Source organism: Triturus cristatus, chromosome 8 (assembly GCF_964204655.1).
Source record: "Triturus cristatus chromosome 8, aTriCri1.1, whole genome shotgun sequence".
Taxonomy (NCBI): domain Eukaryota; kingdom Metazoa; phylum Chordata; class Amphibia; order Caudata; family Salamandridae; genus Triturus; species Triturus cristatus.
In genome coordinates, this window is record NC_140591.1 from 1,652,531,563 (window position 1) to 1,652,556,981 (window position 25,419).

At 45.5% G+C, this 25,419-nt stretch overlaps 1 protein-coding gene across 3 annotated transcripts in view; it reads left to right on the forward strand.

Moving 5' to 3' along the window:
* The window catches only part of LOC146808495 (transient receptor potential cation channel subfamily M member 2-like), a 1,799,999-nt gene that overhangs the window by 207,034 nt on the left and 1,567,546 nt on the right, over positions 1 to 25,419 (forward strand). For all 3 annotated transcript variants that reach the window (XM_085623580.1, XM_085623581.1, XM_085623582.1), the window contains one exon: positions 11,483 to 11,559. In XM_085623580.1, the coding sequence (XP_085479706.1) occupies positions 11,483 to 11,559 (77 nt within the window). The remainder of the gene's footprint in view (positions 1 to 11,482; positions 11,560 to 25,419) is intronic.

Here is a 25,419-nt window from a genome sequence, read left to right on the forward strand (position 1 = left end):
CAAGTCCTGGAATCACGGATATATCCCACTGCGTGGAAAAGAGCATGTGTTATGCCAATTCTTAAAAAGCCGGCTCTGGATCCCACCAAAGCCAAACCGTGCTGGGGTCCTGATTAGCAAGATCCCAGTCAGACTAGTAAAAAACCAGCAAAACACCTGGAAAATAGTGGGGGACCATGCAGTCAGATCCTACCTTCCTACATGGGACTGGTAGATATGTTTATATAATTCTTGTTTATATAAAGGGAAGAACACTATCACTCATCTCAGCAGCAGATGAGGAGAAAGAACCTCCTCTTCAGAGACTACATGAGGTATTGAGCTCAGGAAAAAAGCAAGGATGCAAACACCTCCATCAAGGATTACAGCTAACCTTTCACGATGTAAATGCGAAGAAAAAACATTTGTTTGGTCTTGACCATGCGCACAAAGTAAGGCTGCTTAATACAGTTACAAAAGTGGAGCTTCAACTCAGGGGCCTGCTGTCTTGCTGTAAGGGCTTCCTGTTTAGGTTTAATTTTTGTGACACGATCATCGTGCCAGAATGAATCCTGGCCTGAATATTTATCCAAGAAGAAGCTCCTACTCAGCTGGAGTACTTTCTACTGGCTAATTGGTAAGTGGCTAATTGGTAAGTGCTACCTCATTGGGTAAATGTACTGTGCATCTAAAACACTATGGCTGCGTAAAGGATGCCAAAGAAAGGTCACCAGTGACCTTCTGTGTCTACAACTTTGCCAACGTGCAGGAAACACACTGGGGGACCATTTAGTAAGCTGTCCATCATGCTGGGAAAAGGGCTGGAAGACGTTGTATACCACTAATGTTTATGGTGCTGGGCCAAATGGGCGAGGCTTATAGGCACGTTTACATTCTTCTTGTTTATAAAAGGGCGTAACAAGATCACTCATCTCCGCAGCAGATGACGAGAAAGAACCTCCCATTCAGAAACACTATATTACATATTACGCTCTAGAAAAGCAAGGATGCAAACTCCTCCATCAAGGATAACAGCTATCATTTCATGATGTACATGCAGAGAAAAACCACTGGTTTGGTCCTGACCATGCGCACAAAGTAAGGCTGCTTAATACAGTTACAGAAGTGGAGCTTCAACTCGGAAAGCCGCTGTCTTTCTGTATGCGCTTCCTGTTGAGGTTTAATTTTTGTGACACGAGCATCGTGCTAGTATGAATTCTGTTCTGCATATAAGTCGTAGGAAGGGGGTCGACATGCCCCCACCTTCCATTGACCGTTTTGAGTTACAGGGACCCCATCTCCCGGGGTCTGACCCTTTTAAAAATATTTTTTTTATAAAAAAAGGACCACAGTGCTTTTCGATGGTGACTGCGGGGGAGCCTGATTGACTGCAGGAGCCGGCATTGCTTATAACATATGGAGGCAACTCAACATTCTTATTCTGTAGAAACAACTTTCTTTTTCTTAAAATGAGTTTTTGAGTCTGAATCTTTCTCTTCATTCTTTGCACTACCTCAAAATTGTGTGTTGATTCGCGTTCGCTATTCTGCCTCACATATTCACTCCTTATATGATTTGTAGGTCGTCCAATACTTTCTGACCTGTTATTCTCCCCAGAGTGCTACAAAGGGAAGAATGGCTTTAGGAATAATAATACCAATCCAGGTTTTTTATTTTATCATGGTTCCACAAGTTATATCCATAGGACTTCTGCTGTTGTGACAATTCAGCCCTATGTTTTTTTTAGCTTTCTAATTGTTCTTAATTTCTGGTGCTTCATTTTCTTTCCCAGAACCCTCAGGTGTGTTGTTTGTTTACAGTTGTAGTTTTGAGTCTCAAAAACCTAAAGTATTGCCGCCCACAGAGGAGTATACTTTAGAAACTATTTTAGGAAACTTTCTTCAATAATCTTGAAACTCAATTGGTATTAAAAACTATAGAAAAATTACCCATTAATTATATTCCTAGATCGACATCAGATACAGCTTCATGATCATTCTGTTTAATACCTTTGATAACACCCCCAATGAGGGTGTGTCATGTGTAGGAGTATAAATAGTTGCAAAGTTTGATCCCAATATACAGGTGCTACCATAATAAGTGGAGGACACATAGTTAGAATACTATGTTTATTTGGGATGTTGTGTGAGGACAGACTACTTCCAATTGATTGGTTTTGAGAGAAATCTAAAATCGTATCTCATCTTGGTGATAGCATTAATAGTCTATGGACTGCCTGCCTGTACTGCAGGATGCACTCATTGTGCAAGGCCCAAAACTATTGGCCAAGTATCTGCGGACTTTAAAACATACTGCTGAAGTCGACTTTAAATAACCGCTGACTGATTTAGTAAACCCCTGACTGACGAGCAATTGGTACTGCCAGCCTAGCTGTAAGTCTCTAGTGTATAATAGGGCATGTAGGTTTCGAGACACAGTAGACTTAATGCCCCTAAGTATGTGCTAATGTGTTGCCTGCTGTCATTTTAAAGGCAGCACTGCTTTTCCGGCTGCCTTTCCATTACATTTATATGCAAATTCGACTTCGGAATTTAAGGTACATCCAAAGTCTCAACTACCTTATTTTTACATAAATGTCACCCTATGGTCTCCCCTAGGTGTCCTAGGAGTAGGGTGCGTTGTAACTGAAAGCAGGGCATTATACAAGATGTTGTATATGCTCTAGTGAGGGAAAAACTGCCAATGTTGTTTTTTTTCCCATTGTAGAGAATTAGCTCCATAGGCTAATATGGGAATATTTTATTTAAATATACATATTGACAGGAGCGAGCTAAAATTTTAATTCAAAGACTCAGAATGATAATTAGAATAAATCCACTGTTATATTTGTTATAATAATCACAGAAACCAAGTTATAGAACTTTCTGTTCTGTAAGCCAAATGCCAGCCTTCCCGCAGCCCTTCTTTGACTGGCCAGCTTCTGCCGGGCTGAGCCAAGCTGTCTTAATGAAGTGTGAAGTGGCCTGCTCTGAGGCACAGGATCTACTGTGGTAGAAGAACTGCAAGCCACAGAACACAAGGCAGGAAGGTGGTGGAGGGGCCAAACTGGTCTTCAAACAGGAAAAGACAGTTTAGGACAGCACAGGCTCACACCCACATCTTGCACCCCCAGGCAAACAGGATCCTCTGTAATAAGATTAGTGAGGGGGCTCAAAATGTGAGTGTTAGGGTAGCAAGCGAGAAGAGGCAGCCAGTACCCTGTGGCCGCCCGGGCTGAACGCTGCGTGTACTTTTAGAATTTTAAAATCTTAACTGTTTTAAAGAAAACCTACCCGGCTTGTCGCGCATTTGCACATTCTCCTTCTGGGACTTTGTCCTCTGACCTGGTCCACCGCGGCGGGAGCCGTTTGAGTGGAGTGCGGGGCCAAACCACCCCTTATACAGCTGACTCGGCGGGAGCCATTTGAGTGGAGGGTGGGGCCAAACCACCCCTGATACAGCTGACTCCAGTCAGGACGGAGAAGGGGTGGAGTAACTCCTAAGCTCCCCTTATCAGTCCATGGGCCAGCAGACGTGCAGCGGAGCGAGAAGAGGCGGTCGGTACCCTATTGCCGCCCGCAGTGAACGATGCGTGTACTTTTCGAATTTTAAAATCTTAACTGTTTTAAACAAAACCTACCTGGCTTGTCACGCATTTGCACATTCTCCTTCTGGGACTTTGTCCTCTGTCCTGGTCCACCGCAGAGAAGGGGCGGAGTAACTCCTAATCTCCCCCTTATCAGTCCATGGGGCAGCGGACGAGAGCAGCGGGCGCGCCAAAGGCGCGACAAAGGAAAGCCCATCTGCGCCCGTCTGCCGCCGTGCTGCCCGTTCGCAGCCAGCCTAAAGATTGATACTGACCAGGGACCAAATCCTTGCGCTTCAGTCCAAAGGCTGTCCTGACCCTATACGCATAAATCCCTGCACACTGGATCAAAAGGTTCTTGGCCAGAGGCCCCATTGCAAGGACTGTACCTTTGCATTCAATGATGAATACCTAGGCAAGAGGGGTAAGTCCTTTGATAAGGTCGCACCTTCAGACTCAATGACGGCCAGTAGCGGGTCAAACGTCAACATTAGAGCCTGCTTGATAAACTGCAGGTCTCTCTCCAAGCACGCTGATGATATATGGCTACTATTAGAAGCGAAAGCCTTGGACATTATGTTGCTCACAGCAACATGGCTATGAGAAAGTACCACCCCGGATGTCAGTTTGGCCATTCCGGAGGGGTATAAAATAGTCACAGAAAATCGAGCTGGCAACAGACTAGGTGGTGGACTAGCTATAATCATAAAAAAGAATTGGGAGATATCGCACAAAAGGGTTGAATCCACGAACTTGCTGGAAACAATGTCCTTTAATGTTACAATTTTCCCCACTCTCTCCATTGCAGGAATGCTGGTCTATAGACCTCCTGGATCCAAACCCACTGGGCTATGGAATATATGTGAATTGATCGCTGACCTTTCTTTGAAATAAGCAATCTTTTTAGTTTTGGGCGATTTCAATGTCCATATGGACAACAGGCAGTGTCCTCTAGTCTCCCAACTAGATGACACACTCAAAGGACTAAATTTCAACCAATTGGTCTCTATGCCCACACATGTGGCAGGACACATACTGGATCTTATCTTTACCAATATCTCAACCTTAACGGCAGAGAACTCGATCCCTCTTGCATGGTCAGACCACAGTCTGATTCCATTTAACCTAACCTCCACCTCAAACCATGGCCACAGGGAGATTAAGTCCGCAGAAACTGACGGAAAGTCACCCCCGAAACCATGGGCCCAGCACTACTTAAAACCCGCCTAATACTAACTGGAGAACCAAATAGTGATGCTGTAACTTTCAATCACTGGGTCTCCTCTACTATAGAGATAATAGCCCCCAGGAAAGCTATGAAATTGGCCAGGCATAAACCCTCAGCCCATTGGTTCACGCAAGAACTGCAAATAGAAAAAAGCCGTTGCAAAAAGCTTGAGCGGATATGGCGCAAAACCTACAGCACTGAGATGAAAAACATCTACAGGAAAGCAGTAAAACAATTTTATAGGCTAAAATGCGCCTCCATAAAGGATCATATCGCTAACCAAATCAAACTATCAGACAATTCTACTAGAGAAGATTTAGAAATTGTCCAAAACTTCATGAAACCAGGGACAATGAAAAGCAATATGACCCCATCCGATACTCTCTGTGAGAATCTCGCGATCTTTTTTCAAGAAATAATTCAAGACATCTATGCCTCATTCACTGAAACAGATACCCCTAAAACACCTACCCCCCCCCCATAAACACCTGAGCGAAATTCAGCCCTATTAACCCTGACACCTCTCATAGGCAGTTGGAAAAAATTAAATCTGGATCCCCTAAGGATCCATGCCCTGCTAGGTTTTTTAAACCATTTGCCCCTATGATTACTCCCCCCCCCCCCTAAATTTGCTATGGAACGCATCCCTAAAAACAGGCACCTATTCGTCCATCTGGAAAACTGCACTTATCCAACCTATCCTCAAAAAATAGGATGCAGATCCGGCTGTACAAAAATTTTTCAGACCCATCTCCCTTTTGCCAGCACCAGCCAAGGTTCTTGAGAAAGAAGTGGAGTAACAGCTATCCAACTACCTAGAATCCAACAAACTACTACACGACTCGCAGTCCGGATTTAGAGCTGACTACAGCACTGAGACAGCTCTGTTGGAGGTTGCTGAAACAATCCGGGAAACCTTGGATAAGGGTAGCTGCGCAATGCTGGTGCTGCTTGACCTGTCAGCAGCGTTTGCCTTTGTGTCTCATAAGATCTTGACAGGCTCAGGCAACTGGGAGTTCATGGGACCGTATTGGCCTGGTTTAGTTCCTTTCTTGAGGGGCGATTCCAGTGAATAAGGCTGCATCCTCATGTCTCATCACTTCACCCCGTGATCTGTGGAGTACTGCAGAGCTCAGCACTTAGCCCGACCATTTTTAACATTTATCTTGCCCCCCTAGCCCCACTCATAGAGCAACATGGCGTAAGTGTCATCTCATACGCTGATGACACCCAGCTGGTGTTCTCCTTCAAAGACCATTCAGAGGCCGCATTTACAAACTTCAAACAGTGTCTGACAGATATTTCAACCTGGATGACCAAGAACTGTCTTTGGCTGAATGCCGATAAAACGGAAGTACTGTTTTTTAATCCCCGATCTAAACTATGGTGGCCTTTATAGCTCAATCCTCCCCCACTTCCTGTGTCCTCGGCCAGGAATCTGGCTTTTAAATTTGGCAATACCCTTTCATGCAAAGCCCAGATAGGTCATGTGTCCTCTTCATGCTTCTGGAAATTGAAGGCTTTATGGAGATTCCTCCACTTCCTGCCATGGACTGTAAGAAAACAATTGTCCATGCACTTATAACTTCACAATTGGACTACGCTAACAGTCTATATCTGGGCCTACCAGCCTACCTGTTCAGGAAACTGCAAACAATACAGAATGCAGCTGCAAGGCTTATCAGAAATGTCTCGCTAAGGCATCTCCCCACATCTACGTAGCCTACACTGGCTGCCTGTGAAAAAACAAACTGAATTTAAAGCACTCACCCTTGCCTACAGGGCAATAAACAGAGTTGGCCCCCAATATCTACGGAAAAGAATCGTAAATCCCATCAAACAAGGAATCTAAGATCAAATCATCTTGAACTCCTCCTCACCCCTCATTTTGCCAAAGCTAGAGTGGGTGGGCGGTCCTTCCCCATCAGAACCACAACCCTGTGGCACTCCTTACCCGAACGTATCAGAAAGGCCAACTCGGAGTCTGGCTTCGGAAAATCCTTGAAGACATGCTCTTAATCTTTCATAGCACCTCGCGGATTCCAACTTACTCACCCCACCTCTCTCTTTGTCTCCGTTGTCAGCGCTGGGACACTCCTGTTGGGGGTAGCCGCGCGCTCTACAAGCTACATAATAATTAGGGTATCTTAGCCAAGCCAATGGAATGGCTTAGCGAGATCTAACCCTCGAAGAGAGAGTTTCTCCATTCTGGATTTTGGAAGAAAAGTGCTTTCTAGGACAAAAATATGCCACACTTTGGAAGAAGTGGTCATACACCTGGACTACAACCTGAATTTCATTGGTCGAGGTGACCCCCTGCTTGACACCCAGGAACACTGAATAAATATGGGAGAGCCGCATGGCATCTCAGATCTGCTGCCTAAAACAACAAGGAGAAGAAGAATTGACCTGCTGTAACCCTGATCTTAATCCAAAGTATTGCACACTGAAGGACTGCACCTGTTGCACAATCTGGAACTACAGCCTGACTTCAAAAGAACTAAGGAGTGCACTTTCTGAAAGTTACAGTCAACAGAGCACACCGGTATCATCTCCAGTAAGAAGTACCCAGCCCGGGGAATGTCCTATGGACTTTTAAGTATTCAGCCTGGTGCATTGTGGCAATTGTAGTCCCAACATCCCAGGGACCCTCTCAGAGTTTCTAGACCCCTGGATTGGTGTTGTGGACACTTTGAACCCTCAAGGAGACCTTTTGGAAGAAGATGCTTAAGTGTGGAGAATATTTGTCAAAAAGCTCCAGAAGACAACAGACTTGTCGACAAAAGTCAATCTTCTGATGTCGAACTGCGACCCGGCCTGAAATCCAGGTTTGCCCCGCTGCAAGTTTCAGAGCCCTTTATCATCAGCAAGCTTCTAGGAGTTGACTGAGGCATCGCACTGAACCAAGCTGCTGTCATCGACTCCAAACCCTGCTTGCTAAAGAGGCCAGTTCGAAATTGAGGGAAAAAGCTCCAGAAATGTTTCTAAGTGTGAAGGTAAAATTTTGACCAAGGCCTCCCGCTGAGTGTATCAGACCCGCACTCCATCACAGTTATCCTAAACTTTGATCCAGTCAAGCGCAAACAGATGTCCGAGGTTGGCGCTTTATGTTTTTTGGCGCTAGAAAGTGTTTATTCTTTACAAAATTAAATCTCTGGTTCCCTACATTGGATTTTTGTTGTGTTGGTTTCTCTATGTTCATAAATATAACCTATTTTTATAAATTGGTGTTGGATTTTCATTGTGTTTTATATCTTACTTATTTAATGTATTGGTGTTTTTAAATACTTTGCCTACTTGTAAGTTAAGTCTGCCTGCTCGTTGCCAACTACCGAGGGTTGAGCAAGAGAATATAGTTTTAGACCTTAATAATACAGTTTCCAACATATGTGTATTCGTATGCCCAAAGTTTGAATCTACAGAATCAACTCCACCCAATATTAAAATATTTCAAAAGAAAAATAAAGTATGAGCCCTAACAACATACGTTTCTTTACTACCTGTGTTATGAAAACCCTTATAGGAGGTGTTGTGTTAGTGGTACCCCGAAGTTTATTTGGATCGGACAGGTTGTGCGATGGTAGACAGATTGGAATAAGTATATTTGGATAACATATATAAACAATTGCTGAACTACCAAATAGTACTGAAATAAACATTAAACAATATATGCATGTTAACAAACTAAATGCAATATGTGTTCATAATTTAAAAAATATGTAGTCAAATAAATGAATAAATGAATTGCAATGTGGGACACAAAGGCAGGACAAACACGAAGATTACATCAATCTGGTCCAGGTTCTGAGTTCTTGGATTTTTTCAGCCCTCAATAATGACCACTCATAAGAAGGTTCAAGGTTGGCAGTGATACAACCTCGGCCCTCGGTAGTACAAATCATGCTCCAATATGACTTTTGCAAAAACAACAGTTGATGGACAGAATGCAGAACAATGTCATACATTCACCCCAGTACAGAGATCTGGGCCTAAATCCATTGTTTTTTTGCTCACCATGCCATTCCAGTTTGAACCCAGCCGTATGCAAATCAGCCTTGACCCTGTGCCTCATGGGAACAGTCCAGCCCGAATTGCCAAGCCAGGTCCTCCCTGGACTGTAACCAAGCATCCTAGGACCGGTTTCGGGGTTTCACCCCTCTTCAGCCAGGATAGCTTGATTCCAGTGGCATGGAGAGCAGGGAACTCCCGTCTGAGCATACCCTTCCCACTCGGGGTGACAAATGCAAAAACAACTGTTGATGGACAGAAGGCAGAACAATGTCATACATTCACCCCAGTACAGAGATCTGGGCCTAAATCCATCATTTTTTTGCTCACCATGCCATTCCAGTTTGAACCCAGCCATATGCAAATCAGCCTTGACCCTGTGCCTCATGGGAACAGTCCAGCCCGAACTGCCAAACCAGGTCCTCCCTGGACTGGAACCAAGCATCCTAGGACCGGTTTTGGGGTTTCACCCCTCTTCAGCCAGGATAGCTTGATTCCAGTGGCATGGAGAGCACGGGACTCATGTCTGAGCATACCTGTGCCACACGGGGTGACAAATGCAAAAACAACAGTTGACTGACAGAATGCAGAACAATGTCATACATTCACCCCAGTACAGAGATCTGGGCCTAAATCCGTCATTTTTTTGCTCACCATGCCATTCCAGTTTGAACCCAGCCAACCGGGGTGGTGGAGTGAGCTAAAGAATGATGATGGATTAAACCCAGATCAGTTGAATGGCAGTGAGTGTTTGATTTGCTCAAACGCTTCGTCCATCATCCCCTTTGGTATCGCTTTGTTCGCCCTAAGTTGGCAGGGTATGCCCAGACGTGGGTCCCTTGCTCACTTTGCCACTGGATTCAAGATAGCCTGGCTGATGAGGGTTATGAACCCGAAACCGGTCCCAGGATGCTTTTTTCCGGTCCAGTGAAGACATGGCTTGGCAGTTTGGGCTGGACTGGCACAGGGTCAGACTGATTTGCATATGGCCGTGCCAGAACTGGGGTGGTGGAGTGAGCTAAAGAATGATGATGGATTAAACCCAGATCAGTTGACTGGGGGTGAGTGTTTGATTTGCTCAAACGCTCCGTCCATCATCCCCTTTGGTATCCCAATATGACTTTGGCTAAAGCTAGATGGCCACACTGAATCAAGAAGTATCGGGCAGATAAATAAACTTCCCCTCTAGAGAAAGGATTAACAATTAACCTTTATGGTGCTCCCTCCCTCACTGCTCTCGCATTTATACATCTGGCACATGTTATGCCCTCCTCTGGTGGAGCTTTAGGGCAGTGGGTCTAAATGGCCTTGACAAAGCTGAACCCTGCTGAAGCCTTCTTAATGGACTTGTTTAATATCAGATTACAAAAAGTGATTATTAATGTGATCCTTTCTTTCAAAACATTTAACAAACAGTCATAATCTGCTCTTGCAGCTCCAAAGCCAGCTTTAGAAAAGTTGTTGGTGGAAAAATCTCACCAGAGAGTATACATCTGTCTTTACATAAAGAAGGAAAGAACAATAATCTATTATTGAAATTGTGTTTCACAGTGTGATTACACTGACTTCTTGCGGTTTTTCAAAATAAGTGCAAGGAGGCCACTGGAGCACCTTCCTTAGGTCTCACTGAACTGCTATGTCTGTCTGAGAGGCCTCATGACATCAGTGCTTCAGAACCCTCCATCCAAGAAGTAGTAAGGGGATAGTGGACTTGGCTCCTCCCTCTTCAGCCATTGTATTTTGATGGATTTACTTTACTGGCGATGACATTTTCACTTCCGGTTTATATCTTGTTTGCTTAGGATGTTCATCCTGTGCCTGTCTTTACTATGGGCTAAAGCTGCTCACTCATCACCCTTCCAAGTTTGTTTCACTTTGCGGTCATGATAGCATGTTCTTGGACTTGACTCCATTTATCTAGGATAGGTGGTAGCAACACATATAATAGTCCAACTTTTGCCTAACACTTCCTTTAACAAGAAGACGGACCTGTAGGTTTGCTAATGCTTGGCTTGAGATTGAAATTAATCACCCTCCCGGGTGTTTATTGGGAGTGCACATCAGTGTTGTATAACCCATAGATTGCAACCCCCAGAGGGATGCAAAGTTTGCATTGGTTTTCGGTGGATTCTATGCAGTTCTGCTAAAAAGATGACTGCACAACCCTAATGCTGCTGCTATGGTTCTGCCATGAGTGGCCTCTTGTCCTTGAAAGTGTTTCTGCTGAAACTGATAGTCCGCCACTGTTGTGCTACTTAAAACCACAAGCCATCATAACACATTAGAAATGGGGATATTTTGAGGCTGGTGGACATATTAGGTTATTGGTGCAATGATACCTGCAATGATGACTTAATCAGGTGCTTTTAAAAGCAATGTTGTTGTTTTAACTATATTAACTGAACATGTCACATGACAACTTAATCACCAGGCACATTTTACAAGATTTACCCATTTAGTGAATGGGCTTAGAGTGTGAGTAACAGTGCCAGGAGCTGAAAATGGCATGTCCCTGTGGTTATGCTGGATTCACAGTGCCTGATGTTAGCTGGACTGTCTCATCTGACCACAGGAGGGGTTTAAGAGAGGGTAGAACTCAGTTTACAAACCAGCAGCAAGCAGATGGGCAAAGTATTCTTCTGTTCAAGATTGTACTGAACTCTCCCTGTTCTCTTCTGCAGGATAACTGGTTCAAAACGAAGATTAAAAAGAAGGAATGCGTGCACTTCGTCCCGAGACCTGACCCTTCTAATTCCAGGTAATGTCATCACTGGCAGGATTGTACTAAACCTCTTGTGGTTTCCTCATTCAGGACACTAACTTAGTGTTAGACTTGGCATCCTTTGCGTGGTTTCTACTGTCTTTTTGCCTCTACCTCCTGTATTTTTTGACTGTGTGCGGAACTTTGTTTTTGCTGGTTTAGATACTCTGGGCACTTTACCACTGCTGATCAGTGCTAAAGTGCAAGTGCTTCCTGTGTAAATTGTGATTCTGATCGGTTATCCAAGATTGGCATATTTGACTTACTGGTAAGACCCTAGTAAAGTGCACTCTGTGTGCCCAGGACCTGTAAATCAAATGCTACTAGAGGGCCTGCAGCACTATTTGTGCCACCGACACGAGGAGCCCTGTAAACTTGCCTGCCATTGCAGTGTTTGTGAATGCAGTTTTAAACTGCCATGTCAACATGGCAAGTCCACCCACTTGCCAGGCCCTAACCTTTTACTACAACTCAGGCATCACTAAGGTAGGCCAAGGTACCCCCATGGGCAGGGGTCAGTGTATGTTAAAGGTACAACATGTACTGATGTGTTTTACATGTCCTGATAGTGAAATACTGCCAATGGTGTATTTCACTATTTCAAGGACAGAATAGATCTCCCATAGGCTATCATTGGAGCTGCCTGGTAAGAAGAATAAAGAACATCTAGATATTTAAAGTTTGGGCTCTCTGAGCTCATAATTTAACAACACATCTTTTAGTAAAGGTGGTTTTTAAATTGTGTATAGGAAAATGGCAATTTTAGAAAGTGGGCATTTACTTGTTTCACCATCCCTGGGCCTCTGCCTACCTGTGGAATCAATGTCTGTTTAGACTGACAGGAGCCTGTTTGTGCATTCACTCTAGACAGTCACACAAAGGCAGTTGAGGTGTTAACTGCATACCCTGATGGCATATCACCATTCTGATGGGCCTTACTGAGCTAGAGTGAAGGGAGGATCTGTCACCTGCACCTGAATAGGGCTGTACCTGGCCTTTCCCAATGCTGTCTTCACCCCCATTGAGTGTGCCTGGAGCCATGACCAAGCAGGACAAGAACATATGAAAAACAAACAAAATCATTTGAGTATCCCTACTTCAAAGGCCAAAAGGAGTATAAACTTTGGACCTAAAACCCAAGACATTTAAAACACGTCTTGACCCTCTCAAGAAGAGCTGAAGGCAGGATTCCGGGGGGCCGCCCGAGGCCAGGGGCGCCACCCCGCCCCATACTGGCCCGTCTGCTCAACTACCGCGACAGGGACACTATCCTCCAGACCGCCAGAGTTGCCCCCCCGCTCCGCCTTGATAATGCTACTATTACCTTTTTCCCTGACTTTACCCGCGGGGTGCAGATGCGTCGCCGCACGTTTCAAGAAGTCAAAAAACGTCTCCGGGCCGCTGACCTCAAATATGCCATGCTCTTTCCAGCGAGATTGCGTGTAGAAGCGGAGGGGGAAACACACTTTTTCGACCATCCAGAGGCCGCATCGGACTGGCTGGACAGCCGAGGAGACCGAGGAGGGAGCGGCCCCTCGGGTAGCTGATTTGCGGGAGGTGGGGGCGTAGCAACACTGACACAATCTCGATGTCGCTGTCTTCCGGTATGTGTGGAATTGACCTGAAGACTCCCCTGTGGCGCCTACTGCTGGGACTTGTGCTTCACTGGGGCATTGCAGGGAACTGCTCAGTCTGACCCTCCTGAACATTGATTCCGATGTGATTACCATTGAGAGTGAGGATCGGGGCACGGTTGAAGCCTCCCCCCCACGTTCTTTCTTTAGCTGGTTTTTCTCCTTTTTTCTCATTTTGTTTGATGGGCGACAGGCACTCTGCATTTGTTGTTCAGATGGGCAGTTTGAGGCCCAGAGTGCAGGGAAGCAGGGAGGGGGGAATTTGGGAGGGAATGTATTTTTTCTTGGTTAGTATTTATGTTAATGTGTTCAACGGCATGGTCTCTAACTTTACACCGCAACCGTATGCACCACCGACACACAAATGGGTACGCAACGCAACAAGGAGGTCGAAATCTTAAGTTGGAACGTAAACGGGCTGGGGGACAAGATCAAGCGCAGTGTAGTGACCCAACATGTCAAACGACTCTCCCCGGACATAGTTTTACTCCAAGAAACGCATCTGCTGGGCAACAACTGTGGGGCACTGAATAGGTGGGGGTATTCGATGGCGGCACATGCGGGCTTCACGTCTGGGTCGAGGGGTGTGGGCATCATGGTTAGGAAATCCTTCCCATTGTCGATTGTCTCCACATTCACAGACGACCTTGGGCGCTACGTGGGTGTCACAGGCATGTGGGAGGGCCACACTACGACCTTCCTCTCTGTTTATGCACCCCCTGGACTGCAATTGACGACTTTTACCGACCTTAGTGCTCTACTACTCACACTGCCAGTGGGTCACCTTGTCATGGGCGGTGACTTTAACTCTGTCGTATCCGGCGAGTTGGACAGGCACCCGCCGCGCCCCTTGCCCGCAGCGACACACTCGCTCTCTAGCTTCCTGGACGCAATGGGTCTAGTAGATGTGTGGAGAGCCTACCACCCAGATAAAATACAACACACCTTTTATTCTCATGCACATCGCAGCCTCTCCCGCTTAGATTACATTCTTGCCCCCGCCTCCCAGATTGCCAATGTCCACGAGATCAGACATCTGCCCAGGGGTATCTCTGATCACTCCCCCCTCTGGACGCATATCGTCCTGGATCATGCGCAAGTCGGACGCATTGCCCCCCTCAACCCATGGCACTTCAAAAACCCCAAGATACGAAAAGATCTGCTCAAATCCATAGATGACTACTTCACAGAAAACGAGCATACCGTTGACTCCCCCCAAACACTCTGGGAAGCGTTCAAAACCGTGGTCCGAGGGCAGGCCCTTTCCCTAATAGCGGGTGCAAGGAAAGACAGACTGAAAGACATCTCCGATGTCGAACATAGGGTACACCGTCTGGAGCAGACTGTCAACTCAAACCCCACACCTGATGTGATACACGAGCTACGACTCTGCCAGGACGAGTATAGAGCCCTGGTCACAGAGCGCGCCAAAATAATGGGACAGGAAAAACTGGGCCGTATATACGACTGGGGAGACAAGGCGGGGAAATTACTAGCCTGGCTAGACAAGAGGGAACGTGCTAGTCGTCTGGTGCCTGAACTCCGAGGGACCGACGGTAACCCTGTGACAGACCCCCAAGCCATAGCTACCCAATTTGCGGCCCACTACCAAAAGGTGTATACTTCGGTGGCCCCTCACACACTCGAGGATTCTATCGCCCTACTCAGAGACATCTCCCTCCCTACCCTGCCAGATACGAGTCGCCAATTTCTAGATAGCTCCCTCTCTACGGACGAAATCGCGCTGGCAATTCGGACGCTTCGGCCGGGTAAAGCTCTCGGCCCCAATGGTATCCCTATCGAGCTCTACAAGCTCCGCCCTGACAAACTGGGACACTATCTCCTATCCATGTATAACTCCAGTCTAGAGACGGGAACACTACCGTTAGACCAGCGCCTGGCCACCATCGTCACCATATACAAAGAAGGGAAACCCAAAACCGACTGCTCCTCCTATAGGCCCATCTCCCTACTTAACGCCGAGCCCAAAATCCTAGCTAAAGTACTCTCTAACAGACTGATCAAGGTCATAGGGGACCTTGTCCAACCAGACCAATCCGGATTCATGCCCCGGCGCAATACCGCCCTTAACCTCCGCAGGGTGCACGGAGTACTGGGTAGGGCCCCAACCATACGCGAGGACGCCATTGTCGCGTCCCTAGACGCTACTATGGCCTTTGACACCATCGAATGGAACTACCTGTTTGCAGTACTAGCAAAATTTGGTTTTGGCCCGGTCTTTATCAATTGGGTGAAACTCCTATATGCTCACCCTATGGCACAGGTGGTCGTCAATAACAGACAATCCGCCCCCTTTGTGCTGGGTCGCGGCACCAGACAGGGCTGCCCCCTCTCCCCTCTCCTATTCGCTCTGGCCCTTGAACCCCTAGCAGCATGGATACGCAACGATGTGGTCATCCGCGGATTACAATGGGCGCCGGGCTGGGAGGACCGTATCTCTTTGTACGCTGACGATCTCCTCCTCTACCTCGCCTCCCCTAAGAGATCCCTTATTGTACTGTTCGACATCCTAAACGTCTTCGGGCGTTACTCTGGATTCCGGATCAATTGGCAGAAGTCTCTCATATATGTTTTAAGTGGGACCTCCCCTCAATTGCCTCGGAACTGCCCGATATCGGTGGCCGCAGACGGTTTCACGTACCTGGGCATATTTATCTCCCTAGATCCGACTTTCCGATATTCCCGCAATTTGGGCCCACCCTTGCAACGCCTCAAAAGCGACATCGTACATTGGAAAACGCTCCCTATTTCCTTGTTGGGCAAGGCAGCGCTGTTCAAAATGATGTCCCTCCCACGCTTTCTATACGCACTTCAGAACGCCGCGGACCCTGTGCCCAATTCATACTTTAGGGAGATCGAGAGCTTGCAGAGGGACCTCCTCTGGGATGGACGGCCACGTATAGCCTTCACAAAGCTCACACTTGGGTGGTATGACGGTGGAATTGGGCTGCCTGACATTAAAAAATACTATTGGGCGGCTCACCTCACAGCCATCAACCATGGCACTTATGGCCCCCCTGATGCCCCTGGATTTCGTATGGACCGCTGGCTACTCCCCGGCGGGACCTACAACCGTGCACTGTACTCCACCCCTGGCAAGATCCCGCTTACGGGGCCCACCAACCACACGGTTAGGGTATGGCATACGGCGACAAAATCGCTGGGTTGGGCGAACAAACTTACGCTAGCCACCCCGCTCTGGGACTCACAAAAGTTAGGATACCTGGGCGACTCAAAAGGTTTTGATAAGTGGGACCTTATCGGTATTTCCACTATCGGAGATCTCTGGACGGCGGAGGGAGTGAAGTCGTTTAACACGCTCCAGACGCAACACTCAATGGCTGACTCAGAGTTGTTCAGATATCTTCAGGTCCGCCACGCGCTACAGGCCGCTTTGCCAAAGGACGCCGCCCTACCAGCTAACTCCCCGCTGGAGGACAGACTCCTTGATGGATATCTCCCAGAGCGTGCCATATCTCTGACTTACAGGAAGATAATTAATAACATGCCTGACCCCCTGACCCTACTGCGGGAAAAATGGACTGAGGACGGAATAGAACTAGACGACGAAGGGTGGCAGACGGCCATTTCATCCCCCAAAACAGTAGCAATCTCAGCCCGGCTCCGCCTGGTGCAATTAAAAATTCTACACAGAACATATATTACGGGGCCCCAATTGGTACATATGGGGGGACACACATATGGGTCATGTAGACGTGGGTGTTCCCAGCCAGGTATCTTCACACACATCCTCTGGCACTGCAGGTTCATCCAGGAGTATTGGCACAAGATACATGCCATCATGAGTGAAACCCTTGAGATTGACATCCGGCCGGAGGCTCCTAGATGCCTCCTAAATATTTGGGAGCCCACAGACCTCAATGCCTACGCCATACACTGGGTGACACTTGCCTGTATGATAGCCAAGAGGAACATTGCGCAGCACTGGGGGGCTGCCCAGGCACCTGCAATAAATGACTGGGAAAAGGACCTTGATTGGTGCATGCAACGAGAAAAATCTGTTTACATTGCAAGGGGCTGCCCCAGAAAATGGTCCAAAATCTGGACCCCCTGGAACTTATACCGAGGTGAAATATGTACCCCTCCCAGACTCTACGACGACGATGTCTCCCCTTCCCCGTAACTCCAACTGTATAAATGTGTTATGCATTGCTGAATCCTTGTGCTTGCCAATGCCTCTGCGGTGTTCTTATGAAACTATGCCTTGTTGTCGATGTTTCTTCAATAAAAAGAGTTATAAAAAAATTTAAAAAAAAGAAGAGCTGAACAGTTGCCAGCAGGAGTACTGTCCCTTTGCTGGGTTGGCCTGCAGTTGCTACTTCCATTTGTGGGCAGTGGAAAGGACTGGACTTTTACTTTACTGTACCCTGCTTAACCCCTTGAGTGCCCCGCCCTTTCCACGCCCTGTGCCGGGCTTTTCATTAGCGGGCGGGGCTCATGACGAGATAGTCTCGTCATGGGCACAGCGCAACCGCGGCCCATGACGAGACCATCTCGTCATGGGCACTCAAGGGGTTAAAAGATACTCCAAGGGCTTGAAGCAGAGCTTCCTTCCTGTTAAGAATTCTCAGTTACACAACGACTTCATTAGCAGCATTCATTAACTCCACTGCTGGGAGTTCTGAGCTGCCTTGCGGTGCCAATTCCAGTTCCGGGCCCTTGGAGGTTGTTTTGCTGCTGAAAACCTGCTAAATCAATGTATCGTCCTTCCAGCACCTGTTTTTCCAATGCACAAAATGTCCATGCACCGCAGCTGTGGGACTGAAACAATCGAGACAGCACCTGCCTGAGACCCTGAGAACCACCACATGCCGAGTTCAGTGCATCGTGCCTCTGAAGTCTGAGACCACCGCACCGACTCCAACAAAGGGCCTGCTGGACGACTATCAAGATCGACGCATTGTGGGACCGCAGCTGAAGAAACCGACACAGAGCTTGTTTGTCACCACCACATCGATCTCCAGATTTCCATGCATCGCACCTGTGCACCACGCATCTCTGATGCAGCACTGACAGACCAGAATTGTCTGGGAATCGACACATGCAGCAGAACTATTGCATAACCTCCCCATGGATTCAGGAACTGATGCATCTCTGTGTTTTCAGCTGCTCCCCTCCTCTGCAGCTGTTTTGCTTTGTGGATTTTGCAGCATTTCAGGTACTTTGTGTAAAATCACCGCATCCATAGATTTCTTAGGGCAGAATTTCTTGAAACTTTTAAAAAGTCATATTTTATAAGTTGGATTTTTGTTGTTTTGGTCTTGTTTGGTTTAGATCAAGATACTTTATTTTTCTAAACTGATGTGGTGTCCATTTTCACTGTGTTACTGTGTGTGTGTGATGTACAAATACTTTATACATTGCCTCTGAGATAGGTCTGACCGCTCATGCCAAGCTACCAAGGGAGTGAGCAGGGGTTATTTTAGGAGTCTAATCCCCGTATCCTGGCTAGGCTGGAATGAAGGGTCCCCACTGCCAGCTAGAGACCCTCCAATTTGTAACACTTAGAATGTGATAATACATTATAGAAAGGTCAGAGACAGGTTTTAATGCCTGACTATATCCAGCTATTCCAGTGGTCTGCAAACACTCTGAAAAAAATATTTCAGGCACCTCTACTCCACCTCGAAAAGGGAGCAACATATGTTGTTGTTATTCTCTACTATGGTCAATACTGCATTCTAGAACTCTACAGTGGGGGTTAAGGGAATTTATTTTAGGAAATGTATCCAGGCAACAGTATTCAATAGCATTTTTCCATTTTCACAGCATATGCAAGAAATCCAAATATTCAAACTGAGGAAGGCAAGGTCTGGTCATCTTGACAGAAAAGCCCAAAACGGTGCGCTGTGCTGCTTTAAAGGAATACATCTAGTAGATCAGATTACAAACATATTGAGTGAAGGGGCAATTTGTGCAGGTCAGCCAAGAAACTGACACAAATTGAAGTTCTTGATTAGTCTTTTATTATGTCACAATAGAATTAGTAAAAATTTTTAAACTTACAATGAGGTTCACCTACCCCATACAGAAAACAAATATTTACACCAAGGGCAATGGCTATAAGCTGAGAAGCCTTCAGTCCCACTGTGATGGCTGCAAGAAATGCTCCATTACCGTGTCAAGGACTAAGTCTGGACATGTTTTGGGAGCAGGACCTTCGTGAAGGCTGCAACTTTTTGTGTAATGGGACATACAACTTTGTCTCCCATTCTTGAATTTTCTGTGTGTGCACCAGGAAGTACTTTTAAGACAACTTAGAATTGTGACTCAAGTGCAGACACCACAAACGCCTTGTGTAAATCTGTGGCCAACATGTGCTTCCTTAAGTCTCAGTATGGCTTGGATCCTGTTGTTTTCAATGGGAACAACGCTCCCTAGCACACCATGAAAACTTTGAAAGTTGACGATAACTCAATAATTTCAGGAGCATAGCTCTGGATCTACATCAGACGGCGTGGAAAGAAAGGAACTGATGTCAGAGCACAGTAGGTGAAGTTATATGCATCTCTGTTTAATCACTACCAGGTTGATATGGAGCCAACATTGAGCCTCATGAACCGCCTAGCATTGCACAGGGCACTGGTATGAAAAATCTCCAAATATAGTCTGGCACCTAGGAAATAATCTGAATTGAGGAATCTGCAGTTGGAAGCATCCATCAGAGTTGGCAAAGTAGTACAGTCAGTGCATATGAAACAATTAACATATAAACCTGAAGCATCTGATAAAATTTATCGTTCCATATTCTCAAATGTATTGCTCGTTATTTTCTCGGTTCACTTTTCTGTTCTGTTTTTTATTTGATCTGGCTGAACACTGATTTTTATTTCTGGAATTTGTTTTGCATCACCATATATAACTTTATTTCGATCACACAAGGATCGTAAAAAGTACACAACACAAAAATAAAATAGGGCAATTTAGAGATAAAATTATAAAAAGCATTAATAAAAAAGCACATAGCTGCCATGAAAACAATATAAATGAAGAAACAAAGATAAACAGTTCATAAAATGCATTTAAGATTCTGGATCTAAACAGTATGCCAGTATTTGGCCACGCCAAATACTATTACCCTAGGTGTGTCAGTGAGCAACATTCTCAGCACCTCGAAATAGTGGCCAGGACTGACCAGTCTGCATAGAGGGATAATCCACTTGCCCCTTGGAGATTTATAATGGTGACAAAACAACAGGTGTACAGTAGATTCTGGACTGCTTTTACCAGATGGACATAGGTCATCAGTGGGGACATTACAATGCCACTTGTTACAGAACAGTTTGATCAGTAGGGTCATATAGCGGAATTGTATGAAAAACTTAAGTGCCAAGTGGGGGGGGGGGGCAATTTCATCAATAATTAATTCATACCTAGGGACAGAGTTAAAACTAATAAAATCCTTAGTCAGTGTACCCACCGATTTTGCCATTGCCTTCTCCGCTATTCCTTCACAAAGAATCACTTTTATCCTAGCCTTTGGTATTAGAGATAGGCTTTCAGGATTAGACCAATACATCTCTAGCCCAAGCCTCCTAGGTAAGGCTCTCAGGCGGCTAAACCATGGAATGGATGTTAGACAGGGCAATTTTAAGAGGCCAGTCACTGCCACTGGATATGGGGCTAGCTCTTCAACTGACCATGTACGGTCCACTTTTCTTTGGGCAAAATCCAGATACAAAGGTGTCATAGGGGTGCTTAGAGGTAGATTTAATAGAGATCTGAGGAAGCGATTTTCAATGATGGTAAGACAGTTAATATTACCACAACCCCAAAGTCCAGCCCCATAGAAGGCCCCCCAAGAACCTTGATGTTATAAATTTCTTGTGCTGGGGCCACTTTCCTAGACACAGTAGCTTTATGAATTTTGCTAATATGGGCAGTGTGTTGGGTTAGTGACAATTTTGCTTTCTCTATATGGGAAGACAGGCGAATACCCATATAGTAAAACACAGCGTCTTGCTCTAAAGTGCTGCTACCTACATACATATATTTAATTTACAACAAGAGCACCCATATAAGGTCGACCTGGGACTATGGGAATCACGTAATTATAGACAACAAAAGGTCCCTAGGAGCAAGTAAAAATAGAGAAGGGAATCAATAAGGACCCAATCAGTGCTTATTTTTAAAGACTTGTCCAGCCGAACAGTGGTCATAAATTTTTACTGATATAGTAATTAAGCAGCAGTTACAAAGAGAATTCACAAAGTTGGACACAAGCCTGTGTCCTGTACAATTAAATAGGGAGAAAACATAAACAACAAACAAGGTTCAGGCAAAAGAATGTTTGTTACAATTACATATAGGGTGTGTACAAGTGTCGACGGCGTTTCGATCCTACACACGCAATATTAGGATCATCATCATCAGGACAACATTATTAAGGCCTGTACAGTGATTTATACGCTCCCTAAGATCCATAAAGACCTCCAGAAACCCCCTGGGCGTCCGATTGTTTCTGGTTGTGGGTCTATTCTTGAGCCATTAGGCCATTATGTCAATCACTTCATTAAGGATTTTGTTCCTCTTACTGACTGCTATATTCGTGATAGTATGTCTATGATTAACCTGATTGAGAACCACCCCTATGACCCTAAACTTAACATTCTTTGCACTTTGGATGTAGAATCCCATTATACCAATATACCACAAAGGGATTCACTGTTGGTGATGGAAAGTGTCCTAGATCAAAGATCGCGACCCCACACAGTACCCACTAACTTCATATTACAACTACTAGAAGTCTGTCTTACCAGGAATTTTTTCATGCTTGAAGACCATTTTTACCAACAAGTTAAAGGCACATCCATGGGCGCAATTTTTGCCCCAAATCTGGCCATTTTATACATGGATGCATTAGAAATGAACTGTATTCTTACCACTACTAATCCTTTCTCATCATGTATTTGTAAGTGAAAAAGATACATTGATGATATCTTTATGATATGGCAGGCCAATGAAAGTCTACTCACCTCGTTCCTCCATTGGCTCAATAACAACTGTGGTGGCCTTAAATTTACATTGAGTCACCAAAGGGAATCCATCCCTTTTCTTGACCTCACGATTAAGCATATCGATGGTTATCTTGTCACAGGTCTTTTCCGCAAACCCACGGAAAGGAACACCCTGTTAAGCTACAAGAGTAGTCACCCCCGTGCCTTAAAAGACTCTCTCCCCTTCTCGCAGTTTCTGAGAATTCGTAGAAATTGTTCCTTAAAAGAGGACTACTTTTATGAAGCCAAAATACTTTCTGCCAAACTATCCACAAGAGGCTACCCTAAAAGATTAATACGAAACTCCATGAAACGTGCTTGGTACTGCCCGCGCGAAACTCTCCTTGAACCCAAACCCAAGTCTGAAACAAACAGACTGGTTTGCGTCACTACCTATTCCACAGTGTCTAACTCTATACGTAAAAGTATCCTGAATAACTGGTCAGTTTTGAATGCTGGCAACCTCCACCTGGAACGCCCGCTATTCGCATTCAAGAAAAATAAGAATATTAAGGACCACCTTGTTCGTGCAGCCTTACCCATTACTACCAACAAAACAAGTGCCACCACTCTGAATGATATCTGGTCCCTCCCACCATTGAAAGGTCATGCCAAATGTGGTAATTGTGTGGTTTGTGCATTGGTCATTGAGTGTAAAGTCTTTGTTTTTGGCAACATCAGAAATGAACTAAAAACATTCACCAACTGTAATTCCACAAATGTTATTTATGCAATCTTCTGTCCTTGTAATAAGATTTACATTGGCCAGACTACGCAAAAGATTCGTCTACGCATCTCCCAGCATCGCAGTAGAATTAGATGCAAAATCCTCACAGCGCCATTGGTTGAGCATTTCCTGGAAAAGAAACACTCTGAAGATGAAATTCGATGGACCGTCATTTCTGTTGTCAAAATGCCCCCAAGAGGAGGAAATATGATAAAGACACTAAACAGAGAAGAATTAAAATGGATTTTGAAGACTGACAGTTTCAATTCTGGATTAAATAGACATGAGGATTGGTCCACAAGTATCTGATTTGCATTTCAGTCTTCACCGAGTGCCTTGAATACTTCTGCATAACTCTTCTGAGTAACAACCAATTCCATGCTTCTTGTTCTACGTTTTGTTACTTTGTTGTTTTACTATTCCCTATCTTATACTTCTAAATATCACCCAGCACTACCTGCAAAACGACCCTTATATTAATTCATCACCTTACACCACCGCTTTCCCTTCCTTCTCCTATTCACCCTACCTAAGATGGCGCCCTTCCTATTTTCCTTGGTCCCTTCTCTATTCTCACTCCTCTGCCGAGGCTATCCAATCAGCAACCCCCTCTTCGCCTTTATCACATGCACCTCTCTGCACCAACGGCAGCAGCCGTATCACCGGACCCTGCTCCCCGCATTGCCGGACTCCTAAAATCACCCCGTGAACGGTGAGTCCGACCGCGCCTTCTCCAGCCCGTGATTCTCTCACTCCCTTACCTCCCTTCCTAACCTTTCCGTTCCCTCCTGCAGCACATTGCCACGGATCGTGTTAAGCCTTTTTGAAGCTGCTTCCCCAATCGCGGACCTTGCCGACTGTCATTACTTGATCCGTTCATCGCTAATTATTTCTGACTTTCAGAAATTTTCCTGTCCACGGTGAGTACGACCGCCCTTCACACCCTCACGATTCCCTCACCCCCCTGCCCTCCTTCTAACCCATACCTTCCCCTCTGCAGTGTATTGCCGCGGATTGCAGCGAGCCCCTTCCACACGGCTTCTCAAGTCGTGCGATTGCCGCTCTCCCTCCATTGAACTCCTTTTTCCAGCAAGCCTTTCTGACCCGGACCGCGGTCAACGCACTCTCCTTCTTGATCCCGGTTAGTTTCTTTGCTCACCCTACTATGGCCTTTCCGTTCACGACGGGCCCCTTAACGCTTCTTAAGCACGCACTTATTGTCATTTCTTCTGTTCTCACTCCGTTACCGATCTCGCATTCGCCGTTTCACCGCCTCACCTTCCCCCTCGTTCACCCGTATGAATTTCATCCAGTTGCATGTAGCAGTTCCCTTCTAAGTTTACCTTCAGCATATAGTCTACTGCACTCTCCCTACTTGGCATGCTTAATTACGCCCCCCTGTTCGCCTTGACCGGCCATCCGCCAAGTTGCAGTAAATACCCCTTTTTAAGGTATTTTTACCCACCTCTGTCAACTCGCATGATTATCACATTAACAGAACTATAAATTAACCTCTGGCACCGTCCTTCTTATGTTAATATCCCTGCATTACTTTTTAGTCTCACTTCCTTTTATTCTCACTCACTTCCTCCTTTGCTCCTCGACAGCAGGATTCTGCTGACTTACAATTCTGTCCCTTGACACAAGGAGACTTACAGTGTGTTTAGTCAGACTTCTATTTATATTAATTGGTTACTGATTTTAATCATGTATATTTATTGTGTTCTCAATTTTTTCCCCCCTTTCTTTTTTCTCCCTTCTTCATTTAAGTTACTCAGGTTAAATTGTACAGGCCTTACTAATGTTGTCCTGATGATGATCCTAATATTGCGTGTGTAGGATCGAAACGCCGTCGACACTTGTACACACCCTATATGTTCCTAACGATACTATGTTTTATACATAAGGGTGTCCTATGTAATGTTTGTTAAGTTCACTTTCCATTCCCTGGCAATTGTAACAAACATTCTTTTGCCTGAACCTTGTTTGTTGTTTATGTTTTCTCCCTATTTAATTGTACGGGACACAGGCTTGTGTCCAACTTTGTGAATTCTCTTTGTAACTGCTGCTTAATTACTATATCAGTAAAAATTTATGACCACTGTCCGGCTGGACAAGTCTTTAAAAATAAGCACTGATTGGGTCCTTATTGATTCCCTTCTCTATTTTTACTTGCTCCTAGGGACCTTTTGTTGTCTATAGCTACCTACATACAGGCATCTATTAGATTGTCTAGTGATCCCTCTTGAGAAAATCATATATTTAGTTTTGGCCTCATTTAAGACAAGCCCCTCTCGTCACAAAACCGTGTAAAATCAGTCTAAAGTTGCTGGAGGCCTTGCAGGGATTTAGAGATTAGTAGGATATCATCGGCAAAGAGTAGCGCAGGCACTTTTCTCGTGCCTATTTTGGGGGCATCACACCCATCCCTGTCTAGAAAGTCTACCACCCCTTTAAT